At 30.7% G+C, this 18,914-nt stretch overlaps 2 protein-coding genes across 2 annotated transcripts; both read right to left on the bottom strand.

The window, feature by feature from the left end:
- Nucleotides 1-2,381: 2,381 nt before the first annotated feature.
- On the bottom strand, nt 2,382-3,539 carry LOC107006445. The gene has a single exon (XM_015204998.1). It carries the CDS (start codon nt 3,537-3,539, stop codon nt 2,382-2,384), a length of 1,158 nt encoding a protein of 385 aa, XP_015060484.1.
- A 9,987-nt stretch (nt 3,540-13,526) lies between these two features.
- On the bottom strand, nt 13,527-14,684 carry LOC107006443. The gene has a single exon (XM_015204997.1). It carries the CDS (start codon nt 14,682-14,684, stop codon nt 13,527-13,529), a length of 1,158 nt encoding a protein of 385 aa, XP_015060483.1.
- Between the last annotated feature and the right edge of the window lie 4,230 nt (nt 14,685-18,914).

Raw genomic sequence — 18,914 nt, 5'->3', positions numbered from 1 at the left:
TTTAAAGTTGAGATTTTGGTAAGATATTATTTTAAAAGACTAATGTTGTTAAAAAATAGTTTCTGGTGTCTTGTCTTTGGAGTTGGGAAAAAGGACAAATATTCCTCCAAACTATCGTAAATGATATAAAGATATCCTCCGTCATAATTTTCGTTCATTAGTGCCCCTGTCGTCCAAAAAAAAGTGCACATTTACCCCTCACTATAATGGAAGACTTATTTGGTACAAGTGGAAATCCTACGGCTCATTCCAATTTGACCAAATAATTAACCCAAAATTCAAATACCCGCCCATTACCCATTTTGACCCACCCAATACATCCATTACCCACACAAATAATCTATCTAAAATCCTAATGAAAAATCCCCTTCTCTCAAATACCCATGGCTTGTAGTTGTAGAATCTATCTTTAATATTGAGTTTGATTTACTTCCAGATGTACAATCGGGTTTATGTGATTCATGTTAATTCTTATCGCAATATGCCTTAAATCCCTTTCTCTTCATTAATTTTTCTATACATTGCAATTTGCACGTAACCATTTTCAACATCAATTCACACCTCTTTTCACGCACAATGGTCAGCTCTCAGTCTTCCCCTTAATCCTTTCCCCTAATTTTCCCCTAATTCTTTTTATTTTTTAACGAAAAAAAATTCATTTTTTTGGTTGTTTTCGTGCCCAAACAAGTTCATTCTCGTTTATCGATGATCTTGTGTTGTATGGTTAAGGTTATTACTTGTAGAAAAAATTATGCATTTTGGGTTTTAGGTTTAGCTGAATTGAAATAGTTGATCTAGTGTTTTTTCGTGATCTTTCTAATTGTCGTAGAAACAATTTTGGATTGACTAAGAAAAGAAGAGAATTGACGAAGAATAGATCTGAACGAAGAAATATCAACGAAAAAAAATGATGAATCGATGATGAACTTGGTCTATCGAGATGAAGGACAATTTGGAATTTTTTTTGGTTATTTTTTTTTGTGTGAGCTTATGTGTGAGGAATTGGGTTTTTTTTTTAGGTTTTTGGATGGGTTATACGGGTGGGTTAAGTGGGGTTTTTAAAATTTGAGTTTAATTAATTGGTCAAATCATGTCCCTTCATAGGATCGCACCACGTGTATCAAATAAGTCTTCTGTTATAGTGAGAGCTAAATGTGCATTGCTTTTTGGAATGCAGGGGTACTAATGAACGAAAAGTATGACGAATAGTATTTGTACACCATTTACGATAGTTCAGGGTTATATTTGTTATTTTTTCCTTTGGAGTTTCAAATTAAATGTTAGAATGGAATTTTGAGTTGTTATGTGTTTTTTCCTATTTAAGAATCATAAAGTATTGATCTTGCGAGTTTCTTTTCATAGGAATTATGAAATCGGTTTTTGTTGAATGAAAGTGATATAAGGTGAATTGTGTTTTTGGTTGGTTCTTGTGGGTTTCTTTTGATAGGATAATATCTTGAGCAATACTTTCATGTATATTCGCAAGAAATTATTTTCCTTCTGTTTCAAAAAATTTCACCTCCAAACTCCTATGAATTTACTTGGGGATCTCCCTTGGGAAATATTTTTACGAAATCAGCAAGAAATTTTGTTTTTATACGAAATTTTGGTAAAAAAATTGCAAGACTTTTTTTATGGTTAGTGCTGATAAATCCCCAAGTAAAACACCTGAGGATTTTACAAATTCCCCAGGTAAATTACCTCAAGCTTGTATAAATTTGCAGGTAAGAGTTATCTATGAAGGATTTTCTATCGAATTTAATTTTGCGAGAAAATTCGCATGTAATCAAATTACATGGGGATTTTACTATATTATATCCCCGCGTAAATCCTTAGGGTAATGAGAACTTTTATTATAGTGATTGCATAATCTAACTTCATTTGGGTTGGAGAATTACGTTCCAATTTTCTAATTCTCAGAGATTTTCAGGGGACATTAGAGATGTTTTTGGACTTTTCCAGGCATAAACAAAATCTATGTACGAGAAAAGAAAATATATAGAGAATTCAAAAGTCTATAAATATAAAAAAGACATCAGTACATCCCCAAGCAGAAGCAAAATGTATTGAATTACTGGCTAGCTTATTAAATACCATGCCTGATCAAATTACTCTAAGTAAAATCTATTGAATTACTTGTCCACAAGCACAACAACTTAAGCAGAAATCTATTAAAACTAAAAGCACCAAGCCAGAAATTTAAAATATTCCAAAGATAACAGCAGCACCAATCAATGGATTCGATCGTCAACGAAGAACGTCTCCTTCAAACACTGAAACACAGAAAAATAAAATAATTCAGTTATATTGGAAGAGAAAGAGGCATTTAAATTGGAAAACTATTTGTTTTGTACAACAAATATGTAATACCTGTCGATAGCCTACTGGAGACGCGGCCATTGAGGCCACTCATAGGAAAACAATTTGTAGTGTATTGTCTTCCGCCAAGCTTCTCCAAAATCATAAACAAATTCAGCAGTATTTGTTTCCAAATCATATGAAATAACCATGCTTCTTATTTGCAAATACAACATGTGCGAAAGAGCTGGATGAAAAATCATGTTCCGAAGCTCCCTATCAAGAGAACTACCTCCTCCGAGTCCAAAATCTTGTTCACATTTCTCAACTACAGATGCAACATTTACAGCATACTTCCTAACCCATACTACATCTCGACTTGGAAAATTGTTGAGTTGCCAACAAGTGATGGTTGTCCAACCAGTCGATGCTAAACAAATTTTCCCGCCTGATAATCCAAGGCAACAATAACCAGGATAGATCACCGTCCTCCGTTCAGGCAATTCCAAAGCCCGAAAATCCTTGTTTACACTATCATAAACAGTCATCCATTGTCCATAATTATCTAGCCAAAAGAATACTCCATCTAATACATCGGCCGAGGATGACGAAATCTCATCCCTAGAAGGGTACAATGGAAAAGGTACATCCTCAATTAACGAATTAGCAGTCCACTCTTTAGTCTCTGAAGAGTAACTTTCAATTGTTAAACTATACTGGAACCGGAACTTAATCCTACTTACTGGAGAAGTTACTTCATAACGAACTATAGTAAATGAGACAGACTCATCGGTCTCCTTTACTATAAATCCAACATATGGATCCTTCATAGATATTTGAGTTCTTGGGATATCAAAATGCTGCCTTGTGGCAGGATTATAGACATAATAAACCCTTTGTCTACTTCTAAGCTTATTGCAGAGGAGAAAACCATTAGAAGAGGCAACAATGTAAACTCTTTCACCGATAAAATCGACAGACTCATCCAAACTATTACCAATTAACAGTGGTGATTCCTTGGATGAGAAAAAGAAACGGCTTTGCAAACGTTTCTCTACACAAAAGAAGCCAAATAGGTAGGGTTTGGGCCATTGGAGACGAGAACGGTAAATTTCAGCAATGTACTTTCGCCAGTTCTTTGATACACTTGAACACCTTGCTAGCGATTTCAAAGGAAGACCATTCAGTATTTTGATTATGATTTCCTCAGAAAAAAACTTTTTGCGTTGCCTACTACTCATTCTAATACTACTTACAAAGATCTGGGAATAGATGATTTTGAAGAGTTTTGTGTAAAAGGTTGAAATGAAACACCTTTTTATAGCAAAATCATCAATACAAAGTATTAAATAACACTATTGTTACAACTATCTATAATTTTATTTTAGCTAAATAACATAAATATAAAGTAACTGATGATTAGTTGGATTTGACAATTTTCCTATAATTTAAATCTCTAACACTTTCAGCATTTAATGAAGTATGACTATAAATGAGATATAATTAATAAAATCAGTTAGTCATAAGTTAATAATTTGGTCTAAAGATGTTCTTATTGTCAACAATTTAATCTAATAATGCCATTTTCATAATAAATGTACTATTTCTTTTCTTTTTGTCCATATTTTATTGGAATAACTTCATAATATGACATCTATATATATTCAAGAAAAATAGCTATTTTTTATTTTTTTTCATGTTATATGGATATAATTAGACTATATATAGTAAAGTTAATTTTATACAAATAAATATTTATATATATATATATGTATATGTATATGTATATATATATATATATATATATATATGTATATATATATATATGTATATATATATATATGTGTGTATATATATATATATATATGTATATATATATATATATATATATTGTAATAAATAAATATTAAATAGAAAAGTAATTATAATTGAATGCCTAATAAATTATGGAAGGCACATTTGTGATTTTTTTCATGTTATCATCATCAAAAAAAAATCATCAATATTCATACATTACATATTTTCTGTTTTCCCCACAAATTTATTCAAATTCAAGATACTTTACATCACTGCAATAACGATTTTTGTATTTTTTTATCCATCAGGTATCTTTTAATTGCATATTTATCTCGTACTTATACAGTTTGATACCCAAAAATTGTTTTTTTTCGCTCGTTTGTCTAGTATATTCATACTTATACAGTTTGATACCCACAAATTATATCTTTTTTTGCACGTTTGTATAATGTATCCATACTTATATACATAGATACTTGTAGTGTTATATAAGCATAAGTTAAAATGTTGATTACGAATACAATTATATCTACATATATATAAGTACTAAATCGAAGGTGAAAAGTTGATTAGGGAACACAAGTATAGTTGTATCCAACGTATTCATTTTTGTGTTTAACAACAATGTAATAATTGAACTCTATATTGGTGTATTCCTTTTTTGTTTAACAACTAGTGTATCTATTGTCATGTAGTTCACCTATTCAAAATCGAAATACTTAACCTTCATTCACAAATTCAACAATTTACTTACAACAATTACTTGAATTAATGGAAAAAAAATTATTAATACCTTTACGATGCCAGAATAAGAAATATGGAGACAACAAGAAAATTGAGTATGATATATCACAATTTTTATTGACCTGATAAAGAATATGATATGATATGTCTTTAAATAAGTACGTTTTTAGTTATTAAGTTAATTATGGGAATTTGCTCATTGTATGATTTAATGTAAGGTTAGTGAGTTATTTTTAGAGTCAATTCCTTATTTAGTTTGTTGTACTTAAAGATGTATTAATGTATAAATAAAAAAATAAAAAAAACAATACAAAGATACAACAAAAACATGATATAAATTGTAGTCATTTATTGCAAATAACATAATTATTGCTATTGGTATTCATTAACCCTATAAATGTAGTTATATATATATAAGTTGCTCTTTGTTATTTCTAATAAAACTATCACTTTTATAGGATTTTATTCTTGTTTATTTTCCTTTAAAATTACTTTAATTAATACATTAGTAGAAAATAACATTTTGTTCTTTTTAATCTCTTTTACCATTTAAAATCGAATAAAAACATTTACATTTTAGCTAATAATATAGATCAATAACCGCATTGCTAATTTAATTTCGATAACCACTAAAAACAATTCTAATAAAATAGAGTAATAACAGATAGTATTAAATAAATAGTATTAAATAATATTAGTATTTACTGTGTACTAATCCTAGTCCTATTAGGATTAGTACTCCTTAATCCTAGTCCTATTAGGATTAGTACTCCTTCCTATATCTCCTATATATATCTCCCATGTATTCCCATATTAGGTTAACACTTCAATACAATCAATATTCCTTCATGATATCAGAGCCAGAAAACCTAGATCTTTTTTTCTCTAGTTTTTTTTTTCTCTCTTTAGGGCACCGATCGTTCCATCTCTTCTCTTGGGCGGCGGCGGCCATGACAACCGAGGTGGATCCTCTCGATTCACTTCCTTCTGGCGTTAAACTCCTTCTCAGGCATCTCATGCCCTGATTCCCGAAAAATTATCAGACATAAATTACCTTACATGGAAAATCACCGTTCTTACAGCCCTTGAGGCCAATTACCTTCTCAAATACGTCGATGGAAGCACAGAACCGCCGCCGGCAGTCATCACCGCCACGGACAAATCAGAAAAAACCAATCCGGCCCATGCCGCCTGGAAAGCCGTGGATGGCCAGATCCGATCATGTTTGATTGCGGTCATCTCTTCCATGGTTCAGAAACACGTCCGATCCTACACAACTGCTTCAACCCTGTGGACGGCCCTCGCAACACGCTATGCATCAATTTCCACTCTCATATTTTTCAATTGCGTGATCGTCTCCACACAATTACCAAAGGCACGAAAACTATGGCGGAGTATTTAGACGAGGTCTCCACCATAGAGAATATTTGTATTTCTTAATCTTTTTTGAATCGATATAGGATATACATGTTCCCATAAAAATGGCTATTAGGAAAAGAATGTATTTCAAAAATAAAGGGAATATGATTTGATATACCCCTCAACTTTGGTAATGACCTGGTCGGTCTTTTTTTTGAATATTTCTTGAATTTACCTATTTGCCCTCTCGTTATCGACCCCGCGTATTTTGTGTTTGGGTTATGAAAATTGGTTTCAAACTTTGATTTTAAAGTTGAGAATTTGGTAAAATTTGAGTTTAAAAGGCTAATGTTGTTTTAAAGAAAAAAGGTTTTCGTTGTCTTTTGGAGTTTCAAGTCTCAGAATGGAATTTTGTCGATTCCATCAATTCTATAATGTAGAGTATGGTCTGTCAGATTTGTTATCCATCAAGTCTTTGAGTAGAGTAGTTCATGCCCATAATTCCGCATGAACCCTATAAGTTGAGTAGTCTTGAGATGAGAAGTATCTTTGAGTCATCGGGTTGAGTAATCCATGCCCATAATTCCGCATGAACCCTCTGAACCGAGCATTTTTTAAACGAGTATTACCATTAAAGTTCTTGAGTTTTGAGATTTTGCGTCTCGAGTATTGAGTTCTAGTTATGGTTATTGAAAACATTAATGTGAGTCCTTCACGTCCATAATTTGGCATGAACTTTTATTATGAGAAGTCCTTTACAATGTTTTTCTAAAATTGTTTTAAGACTTTAGTACTTGAGTTGAGAAAGAGTAGCGTCGAGTTCAATTTCATGATATATGGAATCTAAGTATTCCTAAGAGTATATGTTTTCACATTTAAAAGAGGAGGAAACTGAGATTTCCAATAGAGTTTTGAGTAACATCTCTTTTAAGAGAAAGACTTTTGAGTAATAATCTCAAAATATTTTTTTGAAAATATAAACTAAGTATATTTTTAGGAGTAGTATTGAGTACATATACAGAGATGAGTTTAGATAACTCAAGTCTCCATAAACCATGTAGCCAACGTAGGTAGAAAGGGTCATACTAATGATTCCTTAGTGCTTTTTAGCATAGACTAGTAGATCCACATAGTTGAGAGGTTTTATACTCCGGCAAGTTATACGACAGTTCTGTTAGCGTGGGCGAAAGGTTCAGTGGCGGATCTAGAATTTTTGTTGAGTGGGTTCGAAGTATAAAAAAGCAAACACGTAAAAGTTACAAGATGAAAAACCAAGTGGAATGGGAGGAAAATTTTACTATTAATCCCACGAATTTAACTTATATTGTCATGTTGTGTTTAAGTTCTTCCTACTTTTACCCTGATCCATCGAGCATTTAGATTTTCTAATGTCTTTCCTTTTATTTTGCAGTATTCTAATTTTTAGATTTTTTTTTTCTAAATTTTGAATTAATGCCCATATAATCATACGCATGTTACTTTAAAATAATCAAGATTCATTAGAAAGGTGTAAAGACCAAGTTACTAATATCATAGTGCATATCCGAAGATAAATAAATGACATCGTCGATTTTTTAGTTCATTTTAATTCAATTTACTAGGTTATTCATTTGTTAAAAAAATAAATTTTGAACCAATAAAATAAATTTAGTTTAGTTTTAATCTCTTTATAATTGACTTGATAATAGTAAGAAAGAGATACAATGGAATTAAGAAAAAAATCAATTAAATAGATTTTATTAAAATAATATTCACAACTTTTCAAGTTTTCCATTCAATTAATCTTAATTTACTTTATTTTATACAATAGTTTTCTAATTCAATATTAAATTTAATAACAATTCATCATTTTTTCAGACTGTTTCTTTAAGTTAGTAAATGAGAAGAAAGTTATGTAGAAACAAAATAAGCAATATAAATAAGAAGAATTAAAGATAAAAATATGAAAAATGTGGCTGATAAATTTAAATAAAGAAAAATGAGAAAAATATATAACATAAAAAGAAAAATAGAAATAAAAGAAAATAATATAGTTTTAGATTGAATCCAAAAATAATGAGGCCTTTTTATTGGGCATTCTAAGAAGAAAGCTCAGCCCATCTCAGCCTTTTAAAAGAAAAAAAATGTTGAATCTTCTTGCACACACCTAGAACCAAACTCGAAATGTGCAGTTTAGAAATGAACCCCCTTTTCCAGCGACTCACGCTCTTCTTTTGGTTGTTGAGGGGGTTCATTTTACTATCTATACACTAAAATTCTTAAGTCTACCTTATATATACATTGTAATTTTGATGAGGGGGTTCGGGTGAACCCCCTAAGCTCCAGGTAGGTCCCCCCCGGAGAAGTTGCATTGTATCAACACATAGCTTATAGTGATAGTTGTTGGTTAGAAAAACTCCCACAGATTTATATTATATATATATAAGAGTTCTCCATATAATGCATCTTTTATTGTTGCTCTATCATAAGTGGAGTATCCATAGTTGAGTATCTTCAGTTGAACTGTATTTCATTGAGTCGAGTACCTTATTCTTGAGTTGAGCCCCATTTCACTGAGTTAAGAACCTTACAATTACTAAGTTGAGTATCTTATCCTTGACTGATTATGAGTTGAGTAAGTTGAGTAGTTTTGAGTATCCTTGAGTATACCTATGAATATCTTATCTTTGAGTTGAGTATCTTATTTTTGAGTTGAGCTTAGAGAGTGAGTTTAGAGGATACAAGTATGACACCTTTTCGTCGAGTTCAATGTTATATTTATGTTTTATAATCCCCTTAGATGTTTGTACATTCCACGTATTGAGTCATTTGGCCTGCATCGTTTCATGATGCAGCTAAAGATATACATGGTCATCAACAGGAGCTTTATTGTAAACATATGGAGTTCGAGTTCGCTATGGTGTATCTCCTTGCTTCTACAGAATATCATTTACTTTTTATTTTATTCAGGATTTTGTGGGTCTTGCCCTGACTTTCATCTTTGTCATTTAAGTAGAGGCTTCATAGATAGTCAATACAGTTGAGAAGTCTATATCATTTATTTTGTTAAATATTTTAAAGACTTAAATTACTTATTTTATGGCGAGTTGGTGTAACGACCTGTTTAGTCGTTTNGTATACCTCTGAATATCTTATCTTTGAGTTGTGTATCTTATTTTTGAGTTGAGCTTAGAGAGTGAGTTGAGAGGATACAAGTATGACACCTTTTCGTCGAGTTCAATGTTATATTTATGTTTTATAATCCCCTTAGATGTTCGTACATTCCACGTATTGAGTCATTTGGCCTTCATCGTTTCATGATGCAGATAAAGATATACACGGTCATCAACAGGAGCTTTATTGTAACCATATGGAGTTCGAGTTCGCTATGGTGTATCTCCTTGCTTCTACAGAATATCATTTACTTTTTAGTTTATTCAGGATTTTGTGGGTCTTGCCCTGACTTTCATCTTTGTCATTTAAGTAGAGGCTTCATAGATAGTCAATACAGTTGAGAAGTCTATATCATTTATTTTGTTAAATATTTTAAAGACTTAAATTACTTATTTTATGGCGAGTTGGATATATTATTTTTATTCATAGTTATTCATTTGAGTTAAAGATTTGTATTTGAGTCTCAATAAGTGATTTCGTTTTAAGCTTTGTATGCTTGAATTAATTTTCTACTTGTAGTCAGAGAAGATGAGGGTTCTCTTGGGGACCAGCAATGATTCTCGAGCTTCGTCCACGTTAGAGGTGTAGGCTCTGATCGTGAAAAACGACAGTTGCGAAAACTTTTTAACTCTTACAATCATTATGGAAGAAAACCTTTTCGCCTGCATGTATTGAGTAGTATGTGAGAAACAATTTGCGTTGCCTACTACTCATTCTAATACTACTTGCAACTTCTATACAAAAAACAAAAATAGTCAATCAAGGATCTAAGGATAGATGATTGTTAAGAGTTTTGTGTAAAAGGTGGAAATGAAACACCTTTAAATAGCAACGCTAGTAAATGAAAATTACTTGAATATCACAATTTTCTTATAAATGAAAAATTAGATCTAATCTCTAGCATTTCTGCATTCAATAAAGTGACTAAACTACAAAGTAACTGATAATTACTTAAATATGACAATTTGTGTATCAATGATTTAATGTGATCCAATCACTAACATTTCTGCATTTAATAAATTATGACTACATATGAGAAATATTTTATAAAATCAGTTAGTCCCTACAATTCTCTAATATTAGTTATAAAGGGTCAAATAAAAACCTTTGAAGTATGTGAAATTTAACATAAATATCATAATTAAATACTTTGCTCTAAAGATGTCCATGCCGTCAATAATTTGGTCTAATAATGCCCCTACCATAGTTTGGTTTAAAAAAATGTCCCTATTGTTATTTTATGTGTCAAAATTCTCTTTTCGTACTAAATGTATTATTTCTTTTCTTTTTGAACATATTTATTTTTAAAATAAATATATTACTTTGAAAGAATCTTATTCTTAGTTATTTTCTTTTAAAATAACTTTAACTAATATATAAGTAGAAAATAACAATTTTTACTTTTTAATCTCATTTATCAATTAAAATAGAATACCAACATGTACATTTTAGGTATTAATGTAGATGCGTAACCCCATTACTAATTTCATCTCGATAACAACAAATTATTTTTAATAAAACAAAAAATGTTTGTACTTCTTAATCTTTTCGAATGATATAGAATAAACATGTGTCCAATACAAATTGTTATTAAGAAAAAATATATTTAAAAATAAAGAAAAGAGTCTGATATACCCCTCAAGTTTTGTAATGATCTGGTTGGCCATTTTTGGAATGTTTCGTGAATTTACCGTTTTCCCCTCCCGTTATCAACCCCGAGTATTTTCTGTTTGAGTTTTAAAAAGGGTGTTTCAAACTTTGAGCTCAATGTTGAGTATTTGGTAAGATTTTATTTTAAAAGGCTAATGTTGTTAAATAAAAAGGTTTCTGATGTCTTGTCTTTTAAAGTTGGGAAAAAATGACAATTATTCCCTCGAATTATCATAAATGATATACAGATACCCATCATCATACTTTTTCTTCATTAGTGCCCCTGTCGTCCAAAAAAAGTGCACGTTTACCCCTTACTATAACGGAAGACTTATTTGGTATTGGTGGGAATCCTACGGCTCAACCCGATTTGACCAAATAATTAACCCGAAATTCAAATACCCGTCCATTACCCATTTAACCCACCCAATAAATCCAGTACCCACAAAAATAACCTATCTAAAAACCCTTCAGAAAAATCCTTTTCTCTCAAATATACATGACTTGTAGTTGTAAAATCTATCTTAACATTGAGTTTGATTTACTTCCAGATGTACAACCTGGTTTATGTGATTCATGTTAATGCTTATTGTAATATGTCTTAAATCCCTTTCTCTTCATTAATCTTTCTTCCAATATCATCTACACATTGCAATTTGCACGTAGCCATCTTCGACATCAATTCAAACCTCTTTTCACGCACAATGGTCAGCTCTCACTCTTCCCCTTAATCCCTTCCCCTAATTTTCCCCTAATTCTCTTTATTTTTCAACGAAATCAAATATTCACTTTTTTTGTTAATATGCATTTTTTTGGTTGTTTTCATAGCCAAAACAAGTTCATTCTCGTTTACCACTGATCATGTGTTGTATGGTTAAGGTTATCAATTGTAGAAAAAATTATACATTTTGGGTTTAGGTTTAGCTGAATTGAAATAGTTGGTCGCCTAAAATTTTTCTTGATCTCTCTGATTGTCGCATAATCGATAAATAACTAACTAAAAAAAGAAGAACATTTACGAAGGATCGACCGGAACACGAAGAATCAACGAAAATAATGATGAATTGATGATGAACTTGGTATGTCGAGATAAAGGAGAAATGAGAAATTTTTTGGTTATTTGGTTTGTTTGTGTGAGTTTAGGTGTGAGGAATTGGGGATTTTTTAGGTTTATGGATGGGTTATACGGGTGGGTTAAGTGGAATTTAAAATATGGGTTTAATTAATTGGTCAAACCAGGTTCCTCTGTAGGATTGTGTCACGTGTACCAAATAAGTTTTCCGTTATAGTGAGAGGTAAATGTGCACTGCTTTTTGGAATGCAGGGGTAATAATGAACGAAAAGTATGACGAATGATATTTGTATGTCATTTACGATTCTTCAAGGTTATATTTGTCCTTTTTCTCTTTGGAGTTTCAAATTTCAAAATGGAATTTTGAGTTGTATTGTGTTTTTGCCTATTTAAGAATCATAAAGTATTGATCTTGCGAGTTTCTTTTCATAGGAATTATGAAATCGGTTTTTGTTGAATGAAAGTGATATAAGGTAAATTGTGTTTTTGGTTGGTTCTTTTGGGTTTCTTTTGATAGGATAATATCTTGAGCAATACTTTCATGTATATTCGCAAGAAATTATTTTCCTTCTGTTTCAAAAAATTTCACCTCCAAACTCCTATGAATTTACTTGGGGATCTCCCTTGGGAAATATTTTTACGAAAATCAGCAAGAAATTTTGTTTTTATACTTAATTTTGTTAAAAAAATTGCAAGACTTTTTTTATGGTTAGTGCGGATAAATCCGCAAGTAAAACACCTGAGGATTCTACAAATTCCCCAGGTAAATTACCTCGAGCTTGTATAAATTTGCTGGTAAGAGTTATCTACGAAGGCTTTTCCATCGAATTTAATTTTGCGAGAAAATTCGCATGTAATCAAATTACATGGGGATTTTACTATATTATATCCCCGCGTAAATCCTTAGGGTAATGAAAACTTTTATTATAGTGATTGCATAATCTAACTTCATTTGGGTTGGGGAATTACGTTCCAATTTTCTAATTCTCAGAGATTTTCAGGGAACATTAGAGATGTTTTTGGACTTTTCCAGGCATAAACAAAATCTATGTACGAGAAAAGAAAATATATAGAGAATTCAAAAGTCTATAAATATAAAAAAGACATCAGTACATTCCTCTAGCAGAAGCAAAATGTATTGAATTACTGGCTAGCTTATTAAATACCATGCCTGATCAAATTACTCTAAGTAAAATCTATTGAATTACTTGTCCACAAGCACAACAACTTAAGCAGAAATCTATTAAAACTAAAAGCACCAAGCCAGAAATTTAAAATATTCCAAAGATAACAGCAGCACCAATCAATGGATTCGATCGTCAACGAAGAACGTCTCCTTCAAACACTGAAACACAGAAAAATAAAATAATTCAGTTATATTGGAAGAGAAAGAGGCATTTAAATTGGAAAACTATTTGTTTTGTACAACAAATATGTAATACCTGTCGATAGCCTACTGGAGACGCGGCCATTGAGGCCACTCATAGGAAAACAATTTGTAGTGTATTGTCTTCCGCCAAGCTTCTCCAAAATCATAAACAAATTCAGCAGTATTTATTTCCAAATCATATGAAATAACCATGCTTCTTATTTGCAAATACAACATGTGCGAAAGTGCTGGATGAAAAATCATGTTCCGAAGCTCCCTATCAAGAGAACTACCTCCCCCGAGTCCAAAATCTTGTTCACATTTCTCAACTACAGATGCAACATTTACAGCATACTTCCTAACCCATACTGCATCTCGACTTGGAAAATTGTTGAGTTGCCAACAAGTGATGGTTGTCCAACCAGTCGATGCTAAACAGATTTTCCCGCCTGATAATCCAAGGCAACAATAACCAGGATAGATCACCGTCCTCCGTTCAGGCAATTCCAAAGCCCGAAAATCCTTGTTTACACTATCATAAACAGTCATCCATTGTCCATAATTATCTAGCCAAAAGAATACTCCATCTAATACACCGGCCGAGGATGACGAAATCTCATCCCTAGAAGGGTACAATGGAAAAGGTACATCCTCAATTAACGAATTAGCAGTCCACTCTTTAGTCTCTGAAGAGTAACTTTCAATTGTTAAACTATACTGAAACCGGAACTTAATCCTACTTACTGGAGAAGTTACTTCATAACGAACTATAGTAAATGAGACAGACTCATCGGTCTCCTTTACTATACATCCAACAATTGGATCCTTCATAGAGATTTGAGTTCTTGGGAGATCAAAACGCTGCCTTGTGGCAGGATTATAGACATAATAAACCCTTTGTCTACTTCTAAGCTTATTGCACAGGAGAAAACCATTAGAAGAGGCAACAATGTAAACTCTTTCACCGATAAAATCGACAGACTCATCCAAACTATTACCAATTAACAGTGGTGATTCCTTGGATGAGAAAAAGAAACGGCTTCGCAAACGTTTCTCTTCACAAAAGAAGCCAAATAGGTAGGGTTTGGGCCATTGGAGACGAGAACGGTAAATTTCAGCAATGTACTTTCGCCAGTTCTTTGATACGCTTGAACACCTTGCTAGCGATTTCAAAGGCAGACCATTCAGTATTTTAATTATAATTTCCTCGGAAAAAAACTTTTTGCGTTGCCTACTACTCATTCTAATACTACTTACAAAGATCTGGGAATAGATGATTTTGAAGAGTTTTGTGTAAAAGGTGGAAATGGAACACCTTTTTATAGCAAAATCTTCAATACAAAGTATTAAATAACACTATTGTTACAATTACCTGTAATTTTATTTTAGCTAAATAACATAAATATAAAGTAACTGATGATGAGTTGAATTTGACAATTTTCCTATAATTTATTGTGATCCAATCTCTAACACTTTCTGCATTTAATGAAGTACGACTATAAAAGAGATAGAATTAATAAAATCAGTTAGTCATAAGTTAATACTTTGGTCTAAAGATGTTTTTATTGTCAATAATTTAATCTAATAATGTCATTTTCATAATAAATGTACTATTTCTTTTCTTTTTGACCATATTTTATTGGAATAACTTCATAATATGACAAACATCTATATATATTTAAGAAAAATAGCTATGTTTTTTTAAATGTTATATGGATATAATTAGACTTAAAATAGTAAAGTTAATTTTATACAAATAAATATTTTATATATATATAATGTAACAAATAAATATTAAATAGAAAAGTAATTATAATTGAATGCCTAATAAATTATGGAAGGCACATTTGTGATTTTTTTTCATGTTTACCATCATCAAAAAAAAAATTCATCAATATTCATACATTACATATTTTCTGTTTCCCCCCAAATTCATTCAAATTCAAGACACTTTACATCACTGTAATAACGATTTTTGTATTTTTGTATCCGTCAGGTATCTTTTAGTCGCATATTTATCTCGTACTTATACAGTTTGATACCCAAAAGTTGTATTTTTTTGCTCGTTTGTCTAGTATATTCATACTTATACTGTTTGATACCCACAAATTGTATCTTTTTTTGCACGTTTGTATAATGTATCCATATTTATATACATAGATACTTGTATTGTTATATAAGCACAAGTTAAAAAGTTGATTACGAATACAATTATATCTACGTATATATAAGTACTAAATCGAAGGTAAAAAGTTGATTAGAGAATACAAGTATAGTTGTATCCAACGTATTCATTTTTGTGTTTAACAACAATGAAGTAATTCTATTCTATATTGATGTATTCATTTTTTATTTAACAACTAGTGTATCTATTGTTATGTAGTTCACCTATTCAAAATCGAAATACTTAACCTTCATTCACAAATTCAACAGTTTACTCACAACAATTACTTGAATTAATGGAAAAAAAATTATTAATGCCTTTACGATGCCAGAATAAGAAATATGGAGACAACAAGAAAATTGAGTATGATATATCACAATTTTTATTGACATGATAAAGAATATGATCTGATATGTCTTTAAATAAGTATGTTTTTAGTTATTAAGTTAATTATGGGAAGTTGCTCATCGTATGATTTAATGTAATGATAGTGAGTTATTTTTAGAGTCAATTCCTTATTTAGTTTGTTGTACTTAAAGATGTATTAATGAATAAATAAAAAAAATACAAAAAACAATACAAAGATACAACAAAAACATGATATAAATTGTAGTCATTTATTGCAAATAACATAATTATAGCTATTGGTATTCCTTAACCCTATAAATGTAGTTATTTATGTAAGTTGGTCTTTATTATTTCTAATAAAACTATTACTTTTATAGAATTTTATTCTTGTTTATTTTCCTTTAAAATTTCTTCAATTAATACATTAGTAGAAAATAACATTTTGTTCTTTTTAATCTCTTTTACATATTAAAATAGAATAACAACATTTACATTTTAGCTAATAATATAGATCAATAACCGCATTGCTAATTTCATTTCGATAACCACAAAAAACAATTCTAATAAAATAGAGAATATTTGCATTTCTTAATCTTTTTTGAATCGATATAGGATATACATGTTCCAATAAAAATGGCTATTAGGAAAAGAATGTATTTCAAAAATAAAGGGAATATGATTTGATATACCCCTCAACTTTGGTAATGACCTGGTCGGTCTTTTTTTTTGAATATTTCTTGAATTTACCGTTTTGCCCTCTCGTTATCGACCCCGCGTATTTTGTGTTTGGGTTATGTAATTTGGTTTCAAACTTTGAGTTTAAAGTTGAGAAGTTGGTAAAATTTGAGTTTAAAAGGCTAATGTTGTTTTAAAGAAAAAAGGTTTTCGTTGTCTTTTGGAGTTTCAAGTCTCAGAATGGAATTTTGTCGATTCTATCAATTCTATAATGTAGAGTATGGTCTGTCAGATTTGTTATCCATGAAGTCTTTGAGTTGAGTAGTTCATGCCCATAATTCCGCATGAACCCTATAAGTTGAGTAGTCTTGAGATGAGAAGTATCTTTGAGTCATCGGGTTGAGTAATCCATGCCCATAATTCCACATGAACCCTCTGAATCGAGCATTTTTTAAACGAGTATTACCATTAAAGTTCTTGAGTTTTGAGATTTTGCGTCTCGAGTATTGAGTTCTAGTTATGATTATTGAAAACATTAATGTGAGTCATTCACGTCCATAATTTGGCATGAACTTTTATTATGAGAAGTCCTTTACAATTTTTTTCTAAAATTGTTTTAAGACTTTAGAACTTGAGTTGAGAAAGAGTAGCGTCGAGTTCAATTTCATGATATATGGAATCTAAGTATTCCTAAGAGTATATGTTTTCACATTTAAAAGAGGAGGAAACTGAGATTTCCAGTAGAGTTTTGAGTAACATCTCTTTTATGAGAAAGACTTTTGAGTAATAATCTCAAAATATTTTTTTGAAAATATAAACTGAGTATATTTTTGGGAGTAGTATTGAGTATATATACAGAGGTGAGTTTAGATAACTCAAGTCTCCATAAACCATGTAGCCAACGTAGGTAGAAAGGGTCATACTAATGATTCCTTAGTGCTTTTTAGCATAGACTAGTAGATCCACATAGTTGAGAGGTTTTATACTCCGGCAAGTTATACGACAGTTCTGTTAGCGTGGGCGAAAGGTTCAGTGGCGGATCTAGAATTTTTTTTGAGTGGGTTCGAAGTATAAAAAAGCAAATACGTAAAAGTTACAAGATGAAAAACCAAGTGGCATGGGAGGAAAATTTTAATATTAATCCGACGAATTTAACTTATATTGTCATGTTGTGTTTAAGTTCTTCCTACTTTTACCCTGATCCATCGAGCATTTAGATTTTCTAATGTCTTTCCTTTTATTTTGCAGTATTCTAATTTTTAGATTTTTTTTCTAAATTTTTAATTAGTGACCATATAATCATACTCATGTTACTTTAAAATAATCAAGATTCATTAGAAAGGTGTAAAGACCAAGTTACTAATATCATAGTGCATATCCGAAGATAAATAAATGACATCGTCGTTTTTTACTTCATTTTAATTCAATTTACTAGGTTATTCATTTGTTAAAAAAATAAATTTTGAACCAATAAAATAAATTTAGTTTAGTTTTAATCTCTTTATAATCGACTTGATAATAGTAAGAAAGAGATACAATGGAATTAAGAAAAAAATCAACTAAATAGATTTTATTAAAAGAATATTCACAACTTTTCAAGTTTTCCATTCAATTGATCTTAATTTACTTTATTTTATATAATAGTTTTCTAATTCAATATTAAATTTAATAACAATTCATCATTTTCTCAGGCTATTTCTTTATGTTAGTAAATGAGAAGAGAGTTATGTAGAAACAAAATAAGCAATATAAATAAGAAGAATTAAAGATAAAAATATGAAAAATGTGGCTGATAAATTTAAATAAAGAAAAATGAGAAAAATATATAACATAAAAAGAAAAATAGAAATAAAAGAAAATAATATAGTTTTAGATTGAATCCAAAAATAATGAGGCCTTTTTATTAGGCATTCTAAGAAGAAAGCTCAGCCCATGTCACCCTTTTAAAAGAAAAAAAAATGTTGAATCTTCTTGCACACACCGAGAACCAAACTCGAAATGTGCAGTTTAGAAATGAACCCCCTTTTCCAGCGACTCACGCTCTTCTTTTGGTTGTTGAGGGGGTTCATTTTACTGTCTATACACTAAAATTCTTAAGTCTACCTTATATATACATTGTAATTTTGATGAGGGGGTTCGGGTGAAACCCCTAAGCTCCAGGTAGGTCCCCCCCGGAGAAGTTGCATTGTATCATCACAGAGCTTATAGTGATGGTTGTTGGTTAGAAAAACTCCCACATATTTATATATATATATATATATATATATATATATATGTATGCATGT

Source organism: Solanum pennellii, chromosome 12 (assembly GCF_001406875.1).
Source record: "Solanum pennellii chromosome 12, SPENNV200".
NCBI classification, from domain to species: Eukaryota; Viridiplantae; Streptophyta; class Magnoliopsida; order Solanales; family Solanaceae; genus Solanum; species Solanum pennellii.
Note: the sequence above shows the minus strand (reverse complement) of the source record. Positions and strands in the feature narration are given on the sequence as shown.